The following is a 27052-nucleotide window of genomic DNA, read 5'->3' on the forward strand; positions in this document are numbered from 1 at the left end:
TCTCTAAAAAATACAAAAGTTAGCCAGGTGTGGTGGCGTGTGCCTGTAGTCCCAGCTACTGGGGAGGCTGACGTGGTAGGATTGCTTGAGCCCAGGAGGCGGAGGTTGCAGTGAACCAAGATCACGCCACTGCACTCTAACCTGGGCAACAGAGATAGACCCTGTCTCAAAAAACAAAAAAAACAGTAATAATATAACCATGTAACCAGTAGATCTACAGTCACTAAATGTCTTCGTGTGATTACTTAATTGTAGTGTTATAGATATTCATTCTGTAGACATCCAAACCTCTAAAAGTTTGCACATTCTAGCTTTTGTCCTCAGTAATTTAAAAATGATCATGTAACTTAAATACATTATTTAACTTTTCTGAAATCTTGTTTCTTATTTATAAAATAAGAATAATACATTGCAAATTACTTGTAATTATATAACATGTATAAATATAAAACAGCACTATGTCCAACACATTGTAGGTGCTAATAATTGATATTAATATTATGTTAAAATAACCTAATCATTGTAAAAATAGAAAAATGTACAAAATCAATTAAAAACCATTAACAGAGTTAGATATAGGAAAGTGGGTCATAATCTTAAGTCTGTAAAGCCTGTAGCATAACATCTGGCACATAACTGGATTTCAGTAAATATCTGCCATATTTGTTCCTACCCTGAATGTCCTCTGTACTTTAGCATTTTATCTGTATAATGATCTGCTAAAGGCAGCCAGGAAGAATGACTGATACAAAAGTGGATGTGGGCAGAAGTTTCTCAGAGAAGTAAAAAACATTTTGGAATAAGCAGATCTAAGCGTATTAAAGATCAAAACCTGGAATTGGCTGGGCGCGTTGGTGCACGTCTGTAATCCCAGCACTTCAGGAGGCCAAGGCAGGTGGATCACCTGAGGTCAGGAGTTTGAGACTAGCCTGGTAAACATGGTGAAACCCCCTCTCTACTAAAAATACAAAAAATTAGCCGGGCGTGGTGGCAGGCGCCACCAAGTAGCTGTAATCCCAGCTACTTCAGAGGCTGAATCAGGAGAATCGCTTGAACCTGGGAGGTGGAGGTTGCAGTGAGCCGAGATCACGCCATCACACTCGAGCCTGGGCAACAAGAGTGAAGCTCTGTCAAAACAAAAACAAAACCTGGAATAAAAGCAGAACCTAACCCCATTTATATTCCAGTGATAATTAATTAAAAATTCCAAAAAGTATTAGGAAACTGATTATTATAGTGACAGACATGCTCCTGAAATAGAACCAAATAAATTTTAAGACAAAATTAGATAAAGATGGTCCCACTGTCAAAAACAAGTAAGTTTTACTTTATTTCACTATAGGAAAAAAAAAAAAACTCATAGGCTTTAGAGTCTTAGGGTCACTAGCTCAGAATCCAGTCCGTTATAGAACTAACTGGCTCTGTGACTTTGAGCAAGCCACTTAACTGCTTTTTTAATCTGTGTTAGTAAGAAGTTTGGATTAATTCTTCAATGAGGTATGCTCTTGTTCTGTTAGTGAGTTTGTTAATCATAAAGAATGTGAACACTCAGAATTTTAAAATCATCTTCCATATAAAAACACACTTAGAAGACAATTTCAAAAAAAACTTTTAAGAAATATTATTTCAGAGCCACAAAAATATTCATCCATGTGTCTCAGAATGTAAGGCGGAATTGCAAGAATTGAGGTGGAAGCCAAAACTTCAAAACTTAAGGATTCATTATATTTCAGCTCAAGAAAGCCATTTGTTTATTCATTCTTTTGTTTTATTTTTCTCTTCTTACTTCTGCAAAACAAGAAAGCCATTTGTTTGTTCAAATTTTACCTGTAGCAGTACCATGTAGTCATTAGCTGCTCAAGGTTTTAATTTTTGGCAGTTAGGTACTTATATTTTAAAATCTTTATCTTAATAATTTATCATTAATCAATTATACTCATCCAAAAACCTTTACTGAAGTCACAATAATTTTAGGAAGTACTAAATAGTTCTTTATATGTGCTTCATGGAAGACTCATCTTTTTAATGCAGTTGGTGGCTCTATAGCATCTAACTGAATTTCTCAAGCTTTTCGACCAAATTTATAAGGTGCGTGGCCAGAGGACCACTGAAGGTAAGCTGACAGTCACTTGGATAGCAGGTTGTACTGCTAGAGTCTAGGATTTGGAACTAGAGCCACCTGAAATCCTGATTCTGTTATTTAATAATGGGTGGCCTTGAGCAATTCACTTCACTTTTTAGCTCTTCTATAAAACCCTACAATAAGTGCATAATTTGAGATAGTATTTTATTAATACAGATAGACTCTTTTCTCTTTTTTGGTAGCATCTTACGTGAACAAGCCTCACAGTGCTAATGAGTACCATAATGTTCAGTCTATGGACAATGTGTGTTGGCCTGCCCCCAGCCAGATCCCTCCTGTATCCACACCAGTAACTGAACTTTCTCGAATTTGTTCCCTTGTTGGAATGCCACAACCTGATTTCTCCTTTCTTAGGACGCCACAGGTATAGTATACTACTGTTCCATTTATATAAATTCTTTCACATCAAGCTTAAATAAATTGGTTGAAAATGTTTAGCTAGAAAAAATATAATAGGGCCTATTTTTCTTAACTTTATGAGCAGCATAGATTATGCTTCTTACCCTAGCTCTAATATTTATACATAACCAAAGCCCTAAGAGAAGCTGACAGGGAGGAACTGGGCAGCGGGTATCCTGGCAAGATTCCTCAAACTAATAGAGCCAGGGATCTTGGCCTACAGTAGCAGTTTTCAAACTTTTTGGTCTCAGAAACTCCACACTTTTTTTGGAGGACCCCAGAGAAATTTTGTTTACTTATATCCATATTTACTGTGTTTGAAATTAAAACAAAAAAAATTGGCCAGGTGTAGTGGGTCATGCCTGTAATCTCAGCACTTTGGGAGGCCAAGGCAGGAGGACAGCTTGAGGCTGGGAGTTCAAGACCAGCGTGGGCAACATAGCAAGAGCTCATCTCTACAAAAGAATATAAAAATAAAATTAGCCATGTGTGTTGTGAGCCTGTAGTCCCAGCTGCTCACGAGGCTGAGGCAGGAGGACGGAAGCCTAGGAGGTCAGGACTTCAGTGAGCCATGATTATGCCATTGCACTCCAGCCTGGGCAACAGAGCAAGACCTTGTCTCTGAAACATACATATATATATATAAAATATTACAAGTAAACCTATATGTTTATTAATCCATTGTTTATTAAAAATAACTTTCACCTAATAGACATCTGTAGAACATTTCATCCAACAGCTGTTGAATATACATTCTTTTCCTCAACAAATGGAACATTCTCAAGGATAGACCAAATGTTAAGCCACAAAACAAGTCTCACAAAATTCAAAAAATTAAAATTCAATCAAGTATATTTTCTGACCATAATGAAATAAAACCAGAAATCAATAACAAGAGGAACTTTGGAAACTATACAAATAAACGGAAATTAAACATTATGTTTCTGAATGGCCCTTGGGTCAATGAAGAAATTAAGGGAAAATTTTAAATTTTCCTGAAACAAATGAAAATGGAAACACAACATACTAAAACCTATAGGATACAGCAAAAGTAGTACTGGGAGGGAAGATTATAGCAATAAATCCCTACATCCAAAAAGTACAGACACTTCAGATAAACAACTTAACAGTGTGTCTTGAAGAATTAGTTCCAGCAGTCACACTACTGGGTATCTATCTAAAGGAAAAGAAATTGTATAAAAAAGATACCTGACTTGTATGTATATTTCAGCACTAGTCACAATAGCCAAGATGTAGAATCAACCTAAGTGTCCATCAACAGATGATTGAATAAAGAAAATGTGGTGTATATATACACAATGGGATATTGTTCAGACATTTTAAAAAAGAATGAAACCATGTCTTTTGCAGCAACATGGATAGAACTGAGGACATTATCTTAAGCAAACAACTCAGAAACAGATTCCACATGTTCTCATTTATAAGTGGGAGCTAAATAATGTGTACATAGGGATATAGAGTGTGAAATAATAGACATTAGAGACTTGGAAGGGTGGGGGATGGGCAGGGAGTAGATGGTGAGAAATTACTTAATGGCTGCAATGTACATAATTCAGGTGATGAATATAAGAAAAGTCTAGACTTTACCACTCTGCAATAAATCCATGTAACAAAATTGCACTTGCACCCCTTACGTTTATACAAATTTTTAAAATAAATAATAACTAGAAAAGCAAGAGGAAACCAAATCCAAAATTTTTAGAAGAAAATAAATGATAAAGATTGGGGCAGAAAATAATGAATCGATACTAAAAATAGTACAAAAGATCAATGAAAGAAAAAGTTGTTTTTTTTTTTTTTGAAAAGATAAGCAAAATCAACAAACCTTTAGCCAGACTGTAAAAGAATATCCATATAAATAAAATCAGGGATGAAAAAGGAGTCATTACATCTGATAACACAAATTCAAAATATTTTTAGAGACTATTATGAGCAACTATATGTAGTAAATTGGAAAACTTAGAAGAAATGGATGAATTCCGAGACACATAAAAACATACCAAGAATGAACCATGAAGAAATCCAAAACTTGAATAGAACAACATTAACAAGATGGAAGCAGTAGTAAAAAGTCTCCTATCAAAGTAGACCAGGACCTGGTGTTTTCACTACTGAATTCTGCCAAACACTGAAAGAAGAGCTAATATCAGTTCTACTCAGACTGTTCCAAAAACTTGAGGAGGAGAAAATACTTCCAAACTTGCCAGTATTACCCTGATACCAAAACCAAAGAAAGACACCACAAAAAATGAGAACTACAGGCCGATATATCTGATGAACTAGATATAAAAATCTTCAACACAATACTAGTGAATTGAATTCAACAGCACATTATAAAGAATTCATCATGATCAAGTGGGATTCATCCCAGGTATGCAAGGATGTTTAAATATATGCGGTCAATAACTGTGACACATCAACAAAATGAAGAACAAAAACCGTATGATCATTTCAATACTTACTGAAAAAGTGTTTGATAAAATTCAGCATCTCTTTATGATAACAGCTCTCAACAAACTGGGTATAGAAGGAACATACCTCAACATAATAAACAACAACAAACCCACAGCTAGTATCATACTGAATGGGGGAAAAATGAAATCCTTTCCTTTAAATTCTGGAAACAAGACAAGGATACCCACTTTCACCACTGTTAATATAGTACTGGAAATCCTTGCCAGAGCAATTAGACAACAGAAATAAATAAAAGGCATCCAAAAGGGAAAGGAAGGAGTCAAACTACTCTTGTTTGTAGACAATATAAACTTGTATTTAGAAAAAAACTATTAGAATTGATAAATTCAGTGAAGTTGTAGGATACAAAATCAACAAAGTCACATTACTATATACTGACAGCAAACAATCTGAAAAAGATACCAAGAAATTCATCCCCTGCCGAATAGCTACAAATAAAATAAAATACCTAGAAATTAATCAAGTTAACCAAAGCAGTGAAAGATCTCTACAATGAAAACTTATTATAAAACAATGATGCAAGAAATTGAAGAAGACACAAAGAAATGGAGAGATTGTCCATGTTCATGTATTGGAAGAATCAATATTGTTAAAATGCCTATACCATCCCCAAGCAATCTGCAGATTCAGTGCAACTCCTCTCAAAATACCGATGACATTCTTCACAGAAATAGAAAAAAAAAAAAAAATCCTAAAATTTATCTTGAACCACACATGACCCTGAATAGCTACAGCAATCCAGAGCAAAGTGAACAAAGCTGGAGGCATTATACTGCCCAGTTATATAACCAAAACAACATGGGACTGGCTTAAAAACAGAGACCAATGGAACAGAATAGAGAATCCAGAAATAAATCCACACAGTTACAGTCAACTTGTTTTTTATAAAGATGCCAAGAACATATATTAGGGAAAGAACAGCCCCTTAAGTAAATGGTCCTGGGACAACTAGATATCCATATTTAAGGGAATGAAATTAAATGCCTATCTCTCACCATTTTCAAAAATCAAATCAAAATGGATTAAAGACTTAAATGTTAGATCTGTAGCTATTAAACTACTGGAAGTAAACACTGGGGAAACACTCCAGTACATTGATTTGGGCAAAGATAAGTAAAACATCAAAAGCACAGGCAACTAAAACAAAAATGCATAAATGGTATCACATCAAGCTTAAAAAGCATCTGCACAACAAAGTGAAAAGACAATACACAGAAGAGGAGAAAATATTTGCAAACTGCCCATCTGACAAGAGATTAATAGCCAGAATATATAAGGAGCTCAAACAACTCAATAAGAAAAAAAAAAAAAAAATCCCATTTGATAGTGGGCAAATGCAATATACCCATGTAACAAACCTGCACGTATACCCCCATATCTAAAACAAAAGTTGAATTTTTAAAAAATAAAATATAACTATAAAAATTTTTAATGGGCAAATGATCTCAACAAACATTTCTAAAAAGAAAACACCTACTCATCTGACAAAGGGCTAATATCCAGAATCTACAATGAACTCAAACAAATTTACAAGAAAAAAACAAACAACCCCATCAAAAAGTGGGCAAAGGACATGAACAGACACTTCTCAAAAGAAGACATTTATGCAGCCAAAAAACACATGAAGAAATGCTCATCATCACTGGCCATCAGAGAAATGCAAATCAAAACCACAGTGAGATACCATCTCACACCAGTTAGAATGGCCATCATTAAAAAAGCAGGAAACAACAGGTGCTGGAGAGGATGTGGAGAAATAGGAACACTTTTACACTGTTGGTGGGACTGTAAACTAGTTCAACCATTGTGGAAGTCAGTGTGGCGATTCCTCAGGGATCTCGAACTAGAAATACCATTTGACCCAGCCATCCCATTACTGGGTATATACCCAAAGGACTATAAATCATGCTGCTATAAAGACACATGCACACGTATGTTTATTGCGGCACTATTCACAATAGCAAAGAGTTGGAACCAACCCAAATGTCCAACAACGATAGACTGGATTAAGAAAATGTGGCACATATACACCATGGAATACTATGCAGCCATAAAAAATGATGAGTTCGTGTCCTTTGTAGGGACATGGATGAAACTGGAAAACATCATTCTCAGTAAACTATCACAAGGACGAAAAACCAAACACCGCATGTTCTCACTCATAGGTGGGAATTGAACAATGAGAACTCATGGACACAGGAAGGGGAACATCACACTCCGGGGACTGTTGTGGGGTGGGAGGAGGGGGGAGGGACAGCATTAGGAGATACACCTAATGCTAAATGACGAGTTAATGGGTGCAGGAAATCAACATGGCACATGGATACATATGTAACAAACCTGCACATTGTGCACATGTACCCTAAAACCCTAAAGTATAAAAAAAAAAAAAAAAAAAAAAAAAACATTAATAAACAAGCTCCTCAAAAAAAAATAAAATAAAATAAAAAAAAAGAAAACATACAAATGGCCAACAGGTATATGAAAAAATGGTCAACATCACTACATGAGAGAAATACAAATCAAAACTACAATGATATATCTCCAATTAAAATGGCTTTTACCAAAAAATAAAAAACAGGCAATGATGGATGCTGGTAAGGATGCAGAGAAAGGGAAACCCTCATACATTGTTGGTGGAAACGTAAATTAGTACAGCCACTATGAAGGACATACAGTATGGAAATTGCTCAAAAAGATAAAAATAGAGCTACCATATGATCCAGCAATTCCACTGCTGGGTATAGGTCCAAAAGAAAAAATATCAGTATATGTAAGAGATATTTGTCCTCTCATGTTTATTGCAGTGCTATTCACAAAAGCCAAGATACAAAGTCAACCTAAGTGTCCATCAATGGATAAATGGATGAAGAAAATGTGTGCGTGTGTGTGTTTGTGTGTGTAGATATATATATATATATATATATATATATATATATATATCTACACACACACACATTTATATATACATACAATGGAATATTATACATCCCTAAAAAAGAATGAAATCCTGTTATTTGCAACAACGTGGATAGAACTGGAGGGCATTGTGTTAAGGGTAATAAGCCAGGCAGAAAAAACTCAGTGTCACATTTTCTCACTCGTGGGAGCTAAAAAATTTGAATTCATGGAGATAGAGAGTGGAATGGTGGTTATTAGAGGGCAAGAAGGGGAATGGGGACGGTATTAATAGGAGAGGAAGACATGATAATGGATACAAAAATACTGTTAGAAGGAATAAGTTCTAGTCTTTAGTAGCACAATAGGGCAACTATTGTTAACAATAATGTATATTCTGATATCCAGATTCTACAATGAACTCAAACAAATTTACAAGAAAAAAACAACCCCATCAAAAAGTGGGCAAAGGATATGAACAGACACTTCTCAAAAGAAGACATTTATGCAGCCAAAAGACACATGAAAAAACGCTTATCATCACAGGCCATCAGAGAAATGCAAACCAAAACCACAATGAGATACCATCTCACACCAGTTAGAATGGCCATCATAAAAAAGTCAGGAAACAACAGTGCTGGAGAGGATGTGGGGAAATAGGAACACTTTTACACTGTTGGTGGGACTGTAAACTAGTTCAACCATTGTGGAAGTCAGTGTGGTGATTCCTCAGGGATCTCGAACTAGAAATACCATTTGACCCAGCCATCCCATTACTGGGTATATACCCAAAGGATTATAAAACATGCTGCTATAAAGACACATGCACACGTATGTTTATTGCGGCACTATTCACAATAGCAAAGACTTGGAACCAACCCAAATGTCTAACAACAATAGACTGGATTAAGAAAATGTGGCACATACACACCATGGAATACTATGCAGCCATAAAAAATGATGAGTTCATGTCCTTTGTAGGGGCATGGATGAAGCTGGAAACCATCATTCTCAGCAAACTATCGCAAGGACAAAAAGCCAAACACCTCATGTTCTCACTTATGGGTGAGAATTGAACAATGAGAACACATGGACACAGGAAGGGGAACATCACACACCGGGGGCCTGTTGTGGGGTGGGGGGAGGGGGGGGATAGCATTAGGAGGTATACCTAATGTTAAATGAAGAGTTAACGGGTGCATCACACCAACATGGCACATAGATACATATCTAACAAACCTGCACGTTGTGCACGTGTACCCTAAAACTTAAAGTATAATAAAAAAATAAAAACAATAAAAAAAACTGAAAAACCAGTAATGTATATTTTAAAATAACCAAAAGAGTGGAATTGAAATGTTCCTAGCACAGCAAAAATGATAAATACTTGAGGTGATGGATATCTCAGTTACTCTAATTTGATCATTATACATTATATCCTTGTATCAAAATATCACATGTACCCCATAAATGTGTATTATAACTATTATGTATTCATAAAACTAGAAACAAAAAAAAATAAAAAGAAAGTAAAAAAATATTAACTACTTAAAAAATTTACTTAGAAGAGTGATATTACTCGAATTTTTTTTTTTTTAAAGAGATGGGGTGTCATTTTGTTGCCCAGGCTGGCTTCAAGCAATCCTCCCACCTTGGCTTCCCAAAGTGCTAGGATTACAGGCAAATGCCACCATGCCCGTCCTGCTCTACGTTTTAAAAATCCTTCTCACCACAATAGTAATAGGAGAAGCTAGATTCTCCTGTCTGCTTAATACTGTCAATCCCTAGTGATACGTGTTTTTTTGTAGAAATACATGACCTCATACAGATACGAAATTAGAAAAATGAAGAGAATCTTAATAGCCTTTTCCGATAGTTTTGGCTATGCTTTAATATTACATTAAAACTTAAAAGTGGGCTGGGCGTGGTATCTCACGTCTGTAATCCAAGCACTTTGGGAGGCCAAGGTGGGCAGATCACTTGAGGTAAGGAGTTTGAGACCAGCCTGGCCAGCGTGGTGAAACCCCATCTCTACTAAAAAATTAGCTGGGTGTGGTGGCGCATGCCTGTACTCCCAGCTACTCGGGAGACTGAGGCAGGAGAATGGCTTGAACCCAGGAGGCAGAGGTTGCACTGAGCTGAGACTGTGCCATTACACTCCAGCCTGGGTGACAGAGCAAAACTCCATTAAAAAAAAAAAACAAAAAAAAAACCTTAAGAGTGGTATTTTGTTTAAGGTTAGTTACAGTGTGGAATCTTGCAGTGTGGAATCTGAAACCTTATCAATAAACATTTTGTCCTCCATATACTTGTGAGAAAGTAGGAAATAAGAAAAAGTAATGCGAAAAAGGGCATAGCACCTCAATATTATCATGAGCTAGGTGCGGTGGCTCACACGTGTAAGCCCAACAACTCAGGAGGCTGAGGCAGAAGAATCACTTGAGCTCAGTAGTTTGAGATCAGCCTGGGCAAGACCTCATTTCTGTTTTTTTTCTGAGACAGAGTCTCACTCTGTCGCCCAGGCTGGAGTGCAGTGCTGCGATCTTGGCTCACTGCAACCTCTGCCTCCCGAGTTCAAGAGATTATCCTGCCTCAGCCTCCTGAGTAGCTGGGATTACAGGTGCATGCCACCACGCTGGGCTAATTTTTGTATTTTTAGTAGAGACAGGGTTTCACCATGTTTGTCAGGCTGGTCTCGAACTCCTTACCTTGTGATCCACCTGCCTCGGCCTCCCAGAGTGCTGGGATTACAGGTGTGAGCCACTGTGCCCGGCCTAGACCTCATCTCCTAAAAAAAAAAATTTTTTTTTTTTTTTTGGAGACAGAACCTCGCTCTGTCACCCAGGCTAGAGTGCGGTGGCACGTGCTCACTGCAGCTTCCACCTCCCAGGTGCAAGCGATTCTCCTGCCTCAGCCTCCTGAGTAGCTGGGACTACAGGCACGTGCAACCCCACCCGGCTAATTTTTGTATTTTTAGTAGAGACAGGGTTCACCATGTTGGCCAGGCTAGTCTCATACTCCTGACCTCAGGTGATCTGCCTGCCTCAGCCTCCCAGAGTGCTAGGATTACAGGCGTGAGCCACTGCGCCCGACCATCATCTCTAGAAAAACTTTAAAAACAGCTGAGCGTGGTAGCACCTACCTATATTCTCAGCTATTCAGGAGGCTGATGTGAGAGGATTGCTTAAACCTGGTAGTTGGTGGCTACAGTGAGCCTTGATCACACCACTATACTCCAGCCTGGGCAACAGAGTGAGACCCCAACTCTAAAAAATATATGCATATATAATTATGAAAATAGTTTTGATCTCAATGCCTCCCTGAAAGGGTCTCACAGACCCTCAGCTATCCCCAGACTGCACTTTGAGACCTACTGACCACAAGAAAGTTGTTTTATTCTCTTTATATCCAATTCTTGATACCCTCTAACCTAAAACAGAAAGCAGTTTTTTCTAAAATCAGGGCCGAGGCAAAGATGCCTGCTTTCACCACTTCTATTCAGCACAGTAATGGAAGTTCTGTCCAGAGCAATTAAGCAAGAAAAATAAATAAATAAAAGACATCTAAATTAGAAGGGAAGAAGTAAAGCAGTATCCGTTTGCAGATGATATGATCTTACAGTAGAAAACCCTGAAGATTCCACAAAAAATCCCAATTAATAAATGCAGCAAAGTTGCAGAATACAAAATCAACTCACAAAAATCGGTTGTATTTTTACACACTAACAGTGAAAAATCTGAAAAGGAAATTAAGAAAACTATGATAGTATCAAAACTATTTATAATATCAAAAATAATAAAATGCTTAGGAATAAAAGTAACAAAGGAAATGATGTGCTTATACACTGAAAACCACAAAATGTTGCTGAAAGACATGTAAAAAGACAAATAGAAACACACTCTGTTCATGGATTGGAAAACTTAATATTGTTATGATCTCAATACTACCCACAGCAGTCTACAAATTCAGTACAATTCCTATCAAAATCCCAATAGAATAGAGAGCCCAAAAATAAGCCCTTGCATACATGTTCAAAATATTTTTTGACAAGTTGTCAAGACCATTCAATTGGAAGTGGATAGCTGGGCTCAGTGGCTCATGCCTGTAATCCTAGCATTTTCAGAGGCCGAGGCGGGCAGATTGCTTGAGGTCAGGAGTTCAAGACCAGCCTGGCCAACATGGTGAAACCCTGTCTCTACTAAAAATACAAAAAATTAGCTGGACATGATGGCATGCACCTATAATCACAGCTACTCGGGAGCCTGAGGCAGGAGAATTGCTTGAACCTGGGAGGCAGAAGTTGCAGTGAGCCAAGATCACGCCACTGCACTCCAGCCTGGGCAACAGAGTGAGACTCCATCTCAAAAAATAAAAAATAAAAATAATGGAAGTGGATGATCTTTTGGCATATGGTGCTGGGTAACTGGATATTCACATTTTAAAGAATGAAGTTAGCCCTTACCTAACATAATATATGAAAATTAACTCAAAATGGATCAAATACCTAAATGTAAGATAAGGCCTAAAACTATAAAAGTCTTAGAAGAAAACTTAGGGCAGAAGCTTCACAGCATTGGATTTGGCAGTGATTTCTGGGATATGACACCAGAAGCACAGGCCGTGAAAGAAAACATGGACAAATTGTACTTCATGGAAATTTTAACATTTTGTGCATCAAAAGACAATAACAAGAGTGAAAAAGGTAACTCATAGAATAAGAGAAAATACTTCCTAATGATATATCTGATAAAGAATATGCAGAATATATAGAGAATTCATGAAATGAGTCTTAAATGTAAGACCTGAAACAATAAAAATCCTATAAGAAACCCTAGGAAAAACTCTTCTGAACATTGGCCTAAATAAAGATTTATGACTAATCTCAAAAGCAAATGCAACAAAAACAAAAATAGACAAATGGGACTTAACTAAACTAAAAAGCTCCTGCACAGCAAAAGAAATAATCAACAGAGTAAACAGACAATCTACAGTATTTGCAAACTATGTATCTGACAAAGGACTAAATATCCAGAATCTATAAGGAACCCAACAAGTAAAAAACAAATAACCCCATTAAAAACAAGCAAAGGTCATGAGTGAACATTTCTCAAAAGAAGACATCTCAAGGGGTTGCCAACAAACATGAAAAAAATGTTCAACATTACTAATTACCAGAGAAGTGCAGATTTTAGGGCCACAATGAGATACCATCTCACACCAGGCAGGATGGCTATTATTAAAAAGTCAAAAAACAGATTTTGGCAAGGATGTGGCAAAAAGGGAGTATTTATACACTGTTGGTTGGAATGTAAATTAGTACAACCTGTATGAAAACAGTATGGTGATTCCTCAAAGAGCTAAAAATAGAACTATGATTTAATCCAGCAATCTCACTTCTGGGTATCTACCCCAGTACCCCAGGAAAAGAAATCATTATATAAAAAGTATGCCTGCATTTGTATGTTTATCACAGCACTATTCACAGTAGCAAAGATATGGAATCAACCTAAGTGTCCATCAGTGGATGATTGGATAAAGAAAATGTGTGTGGGTATGGGTGTGTGTGTGTGTGTGTGTGTGTGTGTGTGTGTGTATACACACACCATGTAATACTATCCAGCCATAAAAAGAATGAAATCATGTATCTTGCAGCAACATTAATGGAACTGGGGGCCATTATCCTAAGTGAAATAATTCAGAAACAGAAAGTCAGGTATCACATGTTCTCATTTATAAATGGGAGCTAAACATGGACATACAGAGTGGATTAATAGACATTAGAGATTCAGAAGATGGGATGGTAAGAGGGATGTGAGGGATGAGAAATGACCTAACACTGTTCAGGCAATGGGTACACTAAAGTCCACACTTCACCACTATGTATTATATCCATGTAACTACATTTGTACCCCCTGAATCTATTTTTTAAAAAAAATTAAGGTAAACCAAAACAAAACAAGCTTTTTTATAAAACAGAAAATTAAAGTATTAATATAGTTATAATTTAAATATGAGTAGAAAACACATCAGAATCTCTGAGTCTTTTATATTTCAGCAATTAACTCATATTACCAAAATATCTCCTAAGTAAAGGATGGTATAAACATGAGTCAGCAAATTTTTTCTGTAGAGTCGGTAAATATTTTAGGCCTTGTGGGCAAGATGGTCTCTATCACAGCTTCCGAACTCTACAGTTACAGTGTGAAAGTAGCCATTAGAATGGATGTGGCCATGTTCCAATAAAACTTTATTTACAAAAAGAGGCAGAACTCCATAGTTTGTCAACCCCTTGTATAAAGAAAACAGTTTTGCTGGCTTTGATTTGCATTAGGTGTCTTGACCCTTCAGCCAGCTTAGAAAGCTTTTTATTTTGTAAACACTGAAAAAGATAAGGCAACAGCTCTAAAATTTTTCCCTGGCAATTGAAAACTTGAACTGAAAGCCCTTTTTTAAGTTCTTGATAAAATTATTTTACTTGTTTAGACTAAACTTTGGGGGAGGTCAACTTCCTAGACAGAGAATTTCATAGACATATATATTCTCTTTTTTTAGACAATGACCGTTTGCCAAGTAAAATTATCTAATGGCTTACTGGTACATGGGCCACAGTGCCACTCTGAAAATGAAGCCAAGGAGAAAGCTGCACTTTTTGCTTTACAACAGTTGGTAAGAACTGTCCATGACTTCTCTATTAAAATTTTTATTAGTCCCTATAGAAAGCTTGTATTTCATTGTCTTATAACTTTTAAATACTTCCACAGGGCTCCTTAGGCATGAATTTCCCTTTGCCTTCACCAGTATTTGCAAATTATCCTTCAGCTGTACCACCTGGAACCATTCCTCCAGTCTTTCCCCCACCTACTGGTAAGATATTTTTCATTTGTAAGTATTTGTCATTGTTATTTTTACTAAGCTCTTTTAAGAAATCAAAAATGTACTCAAATATCTAGGAATGTAAGAAGAAATTGTGAGAAAGCCTAAAGCCACAGCCTGCAGATTCATCTAGAAATACCATTCTCTTCCTACAACCTCTAGTATGGCTAGAGTAGTAAGAAGAGGTTGAGTGAGCAGGCCCTTATTCTTCAATAACTGCTAACAGATAAATTTGGATTTAAGTTAGACATCAAAAGGTAAAAAAAAAAATCATGTAATTTCTTCAGGACTGTATTTTCTTATGGTAGTAGACTATGTCCAAAATCTTGTTGAGACTACCATTTTATAATTCTAAATCTTAAGTTCTGAGATTTTCTAAATCACTCGGCTTTTTTTCCTAATAGTAGTTGGCTTCCCTTTATCTTAATTATTATTGTTTTAAAGACGATAATTTATTTAAGTTTAGAAAATCTCTTTTCTGCATCTACTGCCAGGTAATACTCCAGGAATTCTAAATATCTAATGCTTACAATAAGCATTAGAAAGGTGAATAATACTGATTAAATTTATGACATGCAGTTATCTCTTCTCCTCATTAAACTGAATAATAAAGGATTTCAAAAGTGTAAATCTACGAGGATGAAGACATAGGAGAAGAAATATCAGCAGATTAGAGATTTGAAAAGAGTTTGTGTTGAGAAAAACAACTGAAGAAGTAACCATTTTAGCAGAGCAAGGTTAAAAGCTACAAGCTAAAGTGCCTGTAGAAGAGACTACAAATGAGCATAAGTAGATTGTCCCTCACCATTCCCAAGAGGTTCAGAACTTGGAGGCATCAGAAACTATTAGAGACGATAACGAGGAAGTATGTGCTGAAAAGAGGGATTGGTTGAAAGTCTATGTGTGGAGTGGTGAGACTACCCCCCTCTTCCCTCTGCGACGCAGCCAGACCTCTGCAAGCAAAAAACTGGAGGTGTGTTTTCTAGAGGAGCTCTCTAGATGTGGGAATACCAGGCAGAGAAGAGAATGGAATGTGAGACTGAAAACACAGAGATTAAGGAAAAGTTCCCTTTTTCTCGTCCTGTTCTCAGATTGTAGCCAGTCATACCCTTCTCCCCAGATAGGAAATTGGAAGATGAAAAAAGAATAATTAGAGTACAGGTAAAATTGTTAAGTAAAATTTTAAAATTTAGTAGATAAAGTCCTAGCAAAGCCAAGGAAGATAAAAGCTGTAAAATAAGAAAGAACAGAGATTTAGTGCACAGATCCAGCTCCCACCTTATTAGAGTTCCAGAAAAAGAATCGGAGATGAAGGAAAGGAGGTAAGTGTCAAAAAAAAATAAACTTATCTAAAACAAAACAATATGCATCTCTAAAAGGGCCAAGAAATGTTGAACACAATGAAGACACAGATTATCTTCAGATTCTGAATACTAGTGATAAAAAGGTGGTCCTAAGAGATTCAGAGAAGAGAAGAAGTACGTACAAAGATCAAAAATTAGAATGGTACTGCACTATTGAACAGTGCCTAGAAGCCAGAAAGCATTGAATACCTCAAAACCCTGAGGCAGAATGAGTTTCATCCTAATTTCTCTGTATAGCCAAACTCTGAATCTAGTACAAAGGAGGCACAAAGATATTTTCAGATACACAAATTTATTTCTTATATACCCTTTCTTTTTAAGCAACAAGGTCTCACTATGTTGCCCTGGCTGGTCTCAAAGTTGTGGACTCAGGCAGTCCTCCCACTTCAACCTTTGAAAATGCTGAGATTACAAGCGTGAGCCATCATTCCTTGCCTACCCTTTCTTAAGAAGCTACTGAATTACATGCTCCGACAAACAAAGCAGTAGTTTAAAAACGAAAAGAAAATTAGGAAACCAAAATAACAAATTGTAGATGTAGTATAGTTATACAATGAATGGAAATCCCAGGATGCCAGCTGCTCAGTGGGTCTAGAAAGTGACTAGTCCCAACTGGAGAGGCAGAGGGAAGTCTTGGCAGTAAGGAAGGTTATTAATAGATGAGCAACGGGAAAACATTAAGGATGGGTATAGAGAAGACTAAGCAGCTTTTATTATATTTTTCCTAAAGAATTGATATGAGCAAGACTAAGCTTTTAAAAAATAATTATTAGCCTGGGCAACATGGTGAAACAGCCTGGGCAATATGATAAAACCCCATCTCTAATCTACAAAAAATACAAAGGTAGCCAGACATGGTGGCATGCACCTATAGTCCCACCTACTTGGGAAGCTGAGGCGGGAGGATCACTTGAGCCTGGGAGGTCAAGGCTGCAGTGAGCTGTGATTGTGCCACCGCACCCCAGCCTGGGTGACAGAATGAGACCTGTCTCAAAAAAAAAAGATAATGACAACTCAAGTAAAAACAAAAGGTTTTACAAGAAAATACATAATGGATCCCTTTTTACAAGAAAAGAAACATAATCAGAGTACCCAGCTTGGCTCTGCAGTGATAATATTTACATAGCCACATACCACAAATAGATAACACTGCTTGTATATTTAAACAAATGATGTAATCTACTTACATTGGGAGTACAGGGTAAGTAGTGAGGGGTAATGCAAAAAAACTAAATTTTGTTCTATCTAAATAGGAAGTCAGTAGACCTAAAAATGCCTAAAATTAATAAATTATTAACAAGTAGCATAAGCAAATAATTGAATAGTGTGGAAATAAATATCTAAAACAGTTAAACCTGGAGTAGAACAGATGTCTGCTATTTTCTGTTGAAAATCTTTTTTAGCCCGGGCGCGGTGGCTCACGCCTGTAATCCCAGCACTTTGGGAGGCCGAGGTGGGTGGATCACTTGAGGTCAGGAGTTCGAGACCAGCCTGACCAACATGGAGAAACCGTCTCTACTAAAAATACGAAAATTCGAAAATTAGCTGGGTGTGGTGGCACACACCTGTAGTCCCAGCTACTCAGGAGGCTGAGGCAGGAGAACTGCTTGAACCCAGGAGGCAGAGGTTGCAGTGAGCTGAGATTGCACCACTACACTCCAGCCTGGGTGACAGAGCTAGACTCTGTCTCAAAAAAAAAAAAGAAAAAGAAAAAGAAAATCTTTTTTAGTACAATGTGTATGTAGTATTTGATTTTTTTTAATGTAATTTGTCTAAGGTCATAAGTTACTATCTAGCAGAACTGGCATTCAAAATCCAAGTCTGAGCCAGGCGTGTTGACTCATGCCTATAATCCCAGCACTTTGGAAGGCCTATCTCAAGAAAACCCCCAAAGGCCCAAACCAAAACAAAACATTGTTTATACAGTCAAAGGAATGCCAGTGCAGTACAGTAACAAAAGCATGGGCTTTGAAAACAGATAGCTGAGTGTGGTGGCACATACCTGTAATCCCAGCACTTTGAGAGGCTGAGGTCGGAGGATCACTAGAGCTGTGAGTTCAAGACCAGCCTGGGCAACATAGGGAGACCTTGTTGCTACAAAAAATAGAAAAAATTAGCTGAGTGTGGTGCCATATGCCTGTAGTTCCAGCTATTCAGGAGGCTGAGGCAGGAGGATTGGTTGAGCCTGTGAGACGGAGGCTGCAGTGAGCCAAGATTGTGCCACTGCACTCTAGCCTAGGTCTCAAAAAAAAAACAGACGACAGACTTGGATTTTTTTTTTTTTTTTTTTGAGACAGAGTCCCACTCTGTCACCCAAGCTGGAGTGCAGTGGCATGATTAGGGCTCACTGCAGCCTCGACCTCCTTGGGCTCAGTTGATCCTCCTGCCTCTGCCTCCCAAGTGGCTGGGACTATGGCACGCACGACCACACCTGGCTAATTTTTGTATCTTTTTATAGAGACGGGGTTTCACCATGTTGTTCAGGCTGGTCTCAAACTCTAGGCTCAAGGGAGCCACCAGCCTCGGCATCCCAAAGTGCCAGGATTACAGGCATGAGCCGCTGTGCCCGGCCAACAATGTTTTAGTCATAAAGTTTTCATGACATAATGGATCTGATGTTTTTATATAGCTCAATGTAATAGTATCACCATAACTTATAAAATCTAATTTGACTACTGCTGCTTCACATTAAAAAATGAATAGAGTAGCTATGTATAGATTAATTTTAAGTAATTAGTATGTGTAGGGTACCTAAAAGTTTGCACACAAACTTCTCTAAAGAAGAATTGTCTTATGATCATATATTTTTTAAGAGGAATGATTGTTTTCCCCATTTATTATTGATATTTTAACCTTTTTCATGTCGATTAGTTTATTCATACCTACTAATAATTTTAAGGTTATAATTGGAATGCTTTTGGTCCTATAAAGGTGTTCTCCAAATATTCCAGTTAAAATATGTAAATACATAAATGCCAAGATATTTGAAGGTTAATCAGCAGAGAACAACTTAAGCATTAAATTAACATTTTAAAGTTATTTTGTAAATTTCTGTTTTATGGTATAAAAAAATTTATGATGTAAAATGTCCCAGTTGAGGAATATGTATTTCATATTTATAACAGTGATTTATTGGGGAAATTACAGAGTTGACCACTGTATAAGATTAGCATAGCATCTTTTAAATAGACCTTCTTAGCATTATGACTCCCACCAAAGTTGCTCGTAGATAGTTTCAAGACCTAATTTTCTACTTTTCTTTTCTTTTTTGAGACAAGGTCTCACTCTGTCAACCAAGTTAAAGTGCAGTGACATGATCTTGGCTCACTGCAACCTCCACCTCCCAGGCTCAAGCGATCCTCACACATTAGCCTCCTGAGTAGCTGGGACCACAGCCACGTGCCATGCCTGGCATCCCAAAGTGCTGGGATTACAGGCATGAGCCACCACGCCTGGCCTAATTTTCTGAATCTTATTAGTGTTTTTCATATTAAAAGTTTTCTTCCTCTTAGAATTTGTGTATGTATATTTCATAACACTGAAATATATTATGATTCTTCTCTCCTAATCCAAAAATGTCTTAAATAGCTGAACTTTAATTAAGCTATACGGTTTTACAGATCTGGCTGCTTTTTATCTCTTTGAAAAGAATATTTGAACATAGTGCATATCTTCTTCAGTGGCAGTGTGCTGGTGCCTTGATTGTCAATGTTTAATGTAGTTTTCAAATGCTGTACTGGTACAGGCTGTCTCCATAAGAATCGCCTGTGGAGCTTAATACAAACTCCAGGGCCCCTCAGAGTCTGGCTTACTAGGTCTGAGGCCTTGCCCAGGCCCTGCCCAGGAGCTTGTGAAATCTGTCTTTCACAAGCTCCTCAAGTGATTCAGATATACAAATTAGATTTGGAACCCATTGGTTCAATACATTTTTAATAAACTGTAAGTGAAAAAAGACCTTGACTTACAAATATTAAAATAGAGAAAAGAAAGATTCTACCTGTCATATGAAGGTGATGAGATTTCAGGACTTGAGCTTTTTTGGGTTTTTTGTAGACTGGGATCACTATGGAAGCAACTATGCATTGGGGGCAGGTGAGATCCTTAAGATTTCTCTCTTTGTGCCCAAGCTTTTCTCTCACAAGGGACAATTTCATGACCCTTTTATGTTTTTTATAAATATAATTGCAAATATTCCTAAAACTTGTATCAGCATATGATATTAGTAGTAGTATTCTCCTTTTCAGGCCAGTATAATGATAAATTCATTTGTGTAGATAGTCCACACAGTCCTAGGAAAGGATCCTGAGGTTGAATGTTGTAAGGAAGAGTAATTATAGGTGAAGTAAGTGTAGGCCTTTTGTCAAAGGGAAAAAGAAAGCCCAAAAAGGCTAGCAGAAGGAGGTCTCAAATTTCAGAGCTTTGATGATACCATTTTACTAAAAGAAAAATTTTCCTTGGTTTTTAACAGCTAATATAATGCCTTCATCGTCTCATCTCTTTGGCTCAATGCCGTGGGGACCATCAGTGCCAGTTCCTGGGAAGCCCTTCCATCATACTTTATATTCTGGGACCATGCCCATGGCTGGGGGAATACCAGGGGGTGTGCACAATCAGTTTATACCTCTGCAGGTGAGAAAAATAATATTTTTAAGATAATTATTTGTTTAATGCTGAAAGACTATTGATAAACATTTTTTTATTCAGTTTACTTATTCAGTGCCAACTAGAAGTTCAGTACTAGTGTGGGTAGTTAAGAAGGCAATGGTTGACAAGTCTAACCTGTCCCTGCTCTCTGAGTTTGTGTTCTAATAAATAATAATTGTACCAAGTAATATGCTATTCTAATACAGATTGATTAAAATCAGGAATATAAATAAAATCACAAATATTTTTAAAATAACTTATGGAGAATTATATTTATTTGTTTTTTTATTATTATTATTCATTTTTTTGGAGGAGGATCTCACTCTGTAGCCCAGGCTGGAACGCAGCCCACACACAGTCTCGGCTCCCTGCAACCTCGACTTCCTGGGCTCAAATGATCCTCCCACCTTAGACTCCTGAGTACCTGAGGCTATAGGCATGTGCCACCATGCCTGTCTAGTTTTTGTAATTTTTTTGTAGAGATGGGTTTTGCCATGGTCTCGAACCCCAGATCTGAAGCGATCCACCTGCCTCGGCCTCCCAAAGTGCTGATATTACAGTTGTGAGCCACTGCACCCAGCCAAGAATTTTAAATATTTTGTTTGTAACTAAGTTCTTTGAATTACTAAAGTCATACTTGGAAATTGTAAGTGGAAGTCACAGATCAGCTGTGATTGACAAATATTAACAGCATGCATGGTTTATGGTAATTTCTGACACTAGCTATTTTTTTGCCTACATTATTAATTAGTGATGCTTTTATTCCTAACAGGTTACTAAAAAAAGGGTTGCAAACAAAAAGAACTTTGAGAATAAGGAAGCCCAGAGTTCTCAAGCCACTCCAGTTCAGACTAGCCAGCCAGATTCTTCCAACATTGTCAAAGTAAGTCCACGGGAGAGCTCATCAGCTTCTTTGAAGTCCTCTCAGATTGCTCAACCTGCACCTTCTTTTCAAGTTGAAACTGCCTCTCAAGGCCATAGTGTATCTCACCATAAGTCAACACCAAGCTCTTCTTCAAGAAGAAAATCAAGAAAACTGGCTGTCAATTTTGGTGTTTCTAAACCTTCTGAGTAAATTTGGCTCTTGGAATTAAGTTAATTTCTTCTCTTTCCATCTACCTTTTTATAAATCCATATCTATATCTCATAAAAATTAGAATGTACTATTTTAAAATAATATGTGTAAATTGAAATTTTTTCATTTTTAAGTTATCAGGCACTTTTCATGCTGTTTAAAAGACTGTGTATCAAATTGTGCACTTTAAGTATGTGCAGTTTGTTGTATGTCAATTATACCTCAATAAATCTGTAATAAAAAACTAAATTAAACCTTGCATTAAAATAATATCACAGTATCAGTGGACTAAACATTAAAATGTACCACTCTAATCATTGGCCTCATGATTGAAGCATCCTGAACTATGAATTAGACATCAGTTAGCAATAATAAGCATTTTTTACACTGTCATTGAGGAATAATTACATGGAGCATGAAATTTGGGCCTCCAGTATAACTTACTGAATGTGGATTTTATTTCTCTTTTTAATGATGTAAGAAAATTGTCAGGAGAATGGCTCTTATTTATGTGTGTTTTAACTTATGCTTTGCTGCCTCTGAGGGTCTTTAGACCTGCTGTGAAAGGATCACATTTGTTGTGGTGCTGCCAGTTTTGCTTTATTCTAAATTTTGTACCAAAGCAACTTTAGAATAATCAGAATATTTCATCTAACTGCTTAGAACTATAAATAGCATTCTAAATTTGAGTAAATACAATTTTTTAGATTACCCAAGAACCAGCATTAGTAATTTCTAATAAAATTGTTTCAAAATCTACAGGGTACAATGATTACAAATTGATCTTCTAACAAAATAAAATATGAAATATTATGTTAATTAATAAATTGTATTGTATAGCTTTTTATTTGCTTACCTGACATTTTATGAGAGCTTCATAGTTGGTCGGTATATAGTGCTTCCTGGGACTGAAGAAATTCTAATTGTTGTTTAAGTTCCAAGGTGTGCTACAACATAGGAGGCACGGTCATCAGTTTGTGACATACATTATTTACTGCCTATTTCATTCTGATTCTATATTTTTAGCTTTATGCTGAACTGTTGAGTGATGCTGGGATTCTCTCTTTGCATGTCATATGTGAATGTGTGGTTCAAGCTGTAACTGTTGAAATTATTTTAGAATTTATGACGATTTCTCAACAGGGCCTATGTTTATATATATATATATATATATATTCTTTAGTTTTTGTGATATGCTTATATTTTTAAGGAAGTAAGTTATAGCATACTTTTTTAAAAGTAGGAACCACAATCTTTATATGGAGCAGCTTGTTATATCTGATTTTCATTTAGCTCATTGGAAACTCTGCCATGACTCTTAAATTAGTCTTATTTGTTTTTTAAAATGCTGGTATTAAACTAAATTGACTCCTTTTACTAACTGCTGATTTCAGAGTTTAAATGTTAGCAGGATATTTGTGTATTAGCAGTGCCTTCAGTATAAGAGAGAAATATTCATTATCTGTCATTTATCATAGTTGTATAAGTTTCCATGATTTTATTTTCTGTTATTTTCATAAGTTCAGATGTTTATCAGTTCCCAACATTGTTTCTTTATCTGTAGTGGGATCTTGAGTAATGAGGCTCAAGTAAATCCTCAATGTTTATCATTATTGCCTCATAAACTCTCTATTTGTTTTTAAAGGAAACATCTATTATGGTAATACAAAGAAAAGTTAAATTGTGACAGTAATGTTATATTAACCTCTTCCTACTTTAAAGTGTGTAATGTTTCACCTCAGCTGTACAAACTCCAGCACTGAGAAATTGCCTCACTCATTACTCCTGTGTGACAGTTATATAAATAGCATGCAGCTCACATCTGTTTTAGAGCATAGAAGCAGCACCTGCCATCTTCTGAAAACTCCAAAGGGAAATTTCAGTAGACATAGTGCACTAAACCCATAAGGATACTTGACCAATATTTGAGCACAGCAAGCTGACAGTTCTATAGAGATAGGCAGTGAAAGAGTTTTATTTTCCAGCCAGGTGCAGTGGCTCAAATCCCAGCACTTTGGGAGGCTGAGGCAGGCAGATCACTTGGGGTCCGGAGTTCCAGACAAGCCTGGCCAACATGATGAAGCCTTGTCTCTACTAAAAATACAAAAATTAGCCGGGCGTGATGGCACATGCCTTTAGTCCCAGCTACTCGGGAGGCTGAGGCATGAGAATCATTTGAACCCGGGAGGCAGAGTCCACTGCCCTCCAGCCTGGAGAGCAGAGCAAGACTCCTCAAAAAAAAAGAAAAAAGTTTTATTATCCTTACTTTTTTTTTTAACATCATTATTCTAAAGGTCAAAACTGAAAAGAGATTAAGATAGGAGAGAGCTCCATAATGGCTGGATAGTGGTCAGGCATTCTCTATTCTTTTCCCCCTGTAGACCCATTCTAAATGTGGGCCTGAGGTCAATGGGAGATGTGCCGTCCCTATGGAGGATGTAAGAGGCAGAAGCCATTTCTGCCCCATGTTGAGGAAACGATCTGTTGATAGGACTGGAATCTAGAGTATATCTGAAAAGCAGTTGGACTTCAAGAAATTTAAAATTTTCTCTTTGAGATGGGGTGGACTAAGACCACCCCCAAAGTTTAAAAATATGCTCATTCAACTTGAATCTTCTGAGGACCTTTTGTGAAAATGGTGGACTGTTAAGGGCACAGGACAGATTCCCCAAATTGCTTTATGTTTCCACATAACTGGAGCACTTCAATCTATTTAAGGCTTTGTCTCCTAACTGAAACATTATTTCTAAATATTCCTATTCAATAAGTTTTTTCTTTTTTGAGCAACTTAAGTGAATCTTGAAGATTGCTCCTTCCAGTCTTGTTCCTTTTCACATTTTCCTGCATTACCTAATAATTACCTCAGCGTTAGAATTTGACTGAATGTATTAATTGATTTAAACATCATGTAGACTAAATTCTTAAACATCTAAGACTCAGTTGTAGTTGCAGAAAAAAATTAAAGTCACCTCTACTGAACCTTGGTTTCAATTTAAGATTTTTCTTGCTTTTCAAAGGGGTAACTATACAGATTGAAAGGTTTTTTTTCCCGATTGGTGGAGGAATGAAGAACTATTGATGCAAGTTTTTTATTGTTTCTTTTCTATGATCAGGTACCTGCTTTCATTTTAGACTGCTACTTCCAAACTAAGCTAGATTCTTGGTTTTAATGAGAGGAGGCAGAGAGAGGGAGGCAGATGGAAGAAGAAAAACAGTTAAATAAGACATACCCAGTCACTGCATTTTTGGACTATAGTATATCTTTCTAGCTCAAGGAAATAGATAAACTGTAGGGTCTTTTTTACTCACTTTTTATTTATGTGTTCTATTTGTGTTAGTCATAACTGTTCATAGTGGTTGTCTAATTTTTACTTTATTATGTGAGATAGAACTGTGCAGATCTTCACTCAAGTTAGTTCTGTCACGCTTCCCATTATTTAGAGCACGGTTTTTTAAAGCAACTGTACAATTTCTCAGCCTTATGAGCTTGCTGTATTTCTTAGTATCATGTTGCTTCCAAATTTTGTTTTTAATGTAGAAGACAATTAATTTATTGTAGAGAAGTGGCTGTGAAAGTCGTTCTCTTTCTTTAAAAATCGGTTGCAGAAGTTCATTTGTCATTTTTCTAGAGACAAATTATAGTACTCAAACTGGCAGTGCTCATTATATACATTTTGTAAGCTTTGTCAGTGAAGCCATCGGTTTTGCAGGAGCTTCCTTTCCTAGTCAAGGTAAAGCTTAAAATTCCAGAAATTAATATCGTTTGGACTGACTTTATTCATATTTCCATCAAACTTCTCCAATACAGTAAGAGATAGTGTTGAACCAGCGTCAGGTCTCCAGAAACATGGCAGAGCAGACAGGCCGTTAAGTTTCACAAACATCATAGATCCTTTTCTTAGAGAAGAAAAACATGTATAAAATAGTTTTAGTAGTCCAAAATGTCAACTATCTGTAGCTGCTTTTGTGTGTGTGTCCGTGAACAAATAATAATGCCTTGCTCAATCAATGCATTCAGCCATCTCAAGTGCAATTTGTGAAGGAGACTATGGTTTCCAAAAGATACATTTTTTTACAAAGTTAAGCCTGTAAAAAGTCTTTTTTTTTTTTCCTCCAGCCGTACACCAACTGCACTTGGTCGTTTCAGCAGTTGGTATACTATTAAATTGTCCAGGCCAAATAAGTTTCTGTAGCTGTTTTAGTAATTTGAAGCCAAATTCTCATGCTGTTTCTCATTAAATAATAAGAATGAGAATTTGATCCATAGTTTGCTTTAAGTTCTCTCTTCCTTTCTTTACCTTACAGTTAAGGGTTTGGTGGGGGATGGGGAGGTTGTTTTCATTTTTTGGAGTTTGTTTTCTTTTGGCTTTAAGTATCATATTTTCTTTTGCCTGTATCCAACTGTTTCTTTGAGTATTTTCATCTATTTTAATGTGAGTAATAGATGCTGTGCTGTGTCATCAAAGTGTTCAACATTTTGTTCGTTTAAACAAAAGTGTAATTCATACATATATAGATACATATCTTAATTGATTTCTTTTCTCACTTAACTATTTTATAAGTAACTGGAATTTTTCATTAGATCTTATACAGAGAAGTATTTTATTAAAAATTCAAAAGGGAAGACTTTTATGTGCTCATTTTGTAATTTTTGTTTTTAAATATCTTTACATTGTCTGCCAATTAAAGTGTTTTAAACTTGCATTGGAATGGACTCCGAATGTATTTTTGTGGTGTTACGTTATCTGTAGATTTCTAGCATGAAGTTAGCCTCACGATGCTGTGCAAAGGATTTTAAAATATGAGAGTCACTGAAAGAGTTTAAACATCCATTCATGTTAAATGCTCTATGGATTTTAATTAAAGACAAAAATGATTTTATAAGCTGTTTGTTCTTTTATTACTATGCTGATATCAAAAGTAGAAACATTAGTCTTTTTGTTTGTTTGTTTTTGAGACAGAATCTTGCTCTGTCGCCCAGGCTGGAGATCTCGGCTCCCTGCAGCCTTCACCTCCCAGGTTCAAGCGATTCTCTTGCCTCAGCCTCCTGAGTACCTGGGACTACAGGCACATGCCACCATGCCTGGCTAATTTTTTATTTTTTTTTATTTCTATAGGTTATTGGGGAACAGGTGGTGTTTGTTTACATGAATAAGTTAT

At 36.6% G+C, this 27052-nt stretch overlaps 1 protein-coding gene across 4 annotated transcripts in view; it reads left to right on the forward strand.

Annotated features, from left to right (window-relative positions):
* XRN1 (5'-3' exoribonuclease 1) overlaps positions 1–26594 on the forward strand; it is a 145332-nt gene extending 118738 nt beyond the window's left edge. For 3 of the 4 annotated variants that reach the window (XM_055295158.2, XM_063610665.1, XM_063610667.1), the window contains exons 37-41: positions 2326–2507; positions 14489–14602; positions 14698–14800; positions 20642–20802; positions 21590–26594. In XM_055295158.2, the coding sequence (XP_055151133.2) occupies positions 2326–2507; positions 14489–14602; positions 14698–14800; positions 20642–20802; positions 21590–21892 (863 nt within the window). In that variant the 3' untranslated portion in view covers positions 21893–26594. Of the gene's footprint in view, positions 1–2325; positions 2508–14488; positions 14603–14697; positions 14801–20226; positions 20266–20641; positions 20803–21589 lie in introns of all 4 variants that reach the window. The other variant, XM_055295157.2, reaches the window with a different exon arrangement.
* Positions 26595–27052: the final 458 nt, after the last annotated feature.

Source organism: Symphalangus syndactylus, chromosome 10 (genome assembly GCF_028878055.3).
Source record: "Symphalangus syndactylus isolate Jambi chromosome 10, NHGRI_mSymSyn1-v2.1_pri, whole genome shotgun sequence".
NCBI lineage: Eukaryota > Metazoa > Chordata > Mammalia > Primates > Hylobatidae > Symphalangus > Symphalangus syndactylus.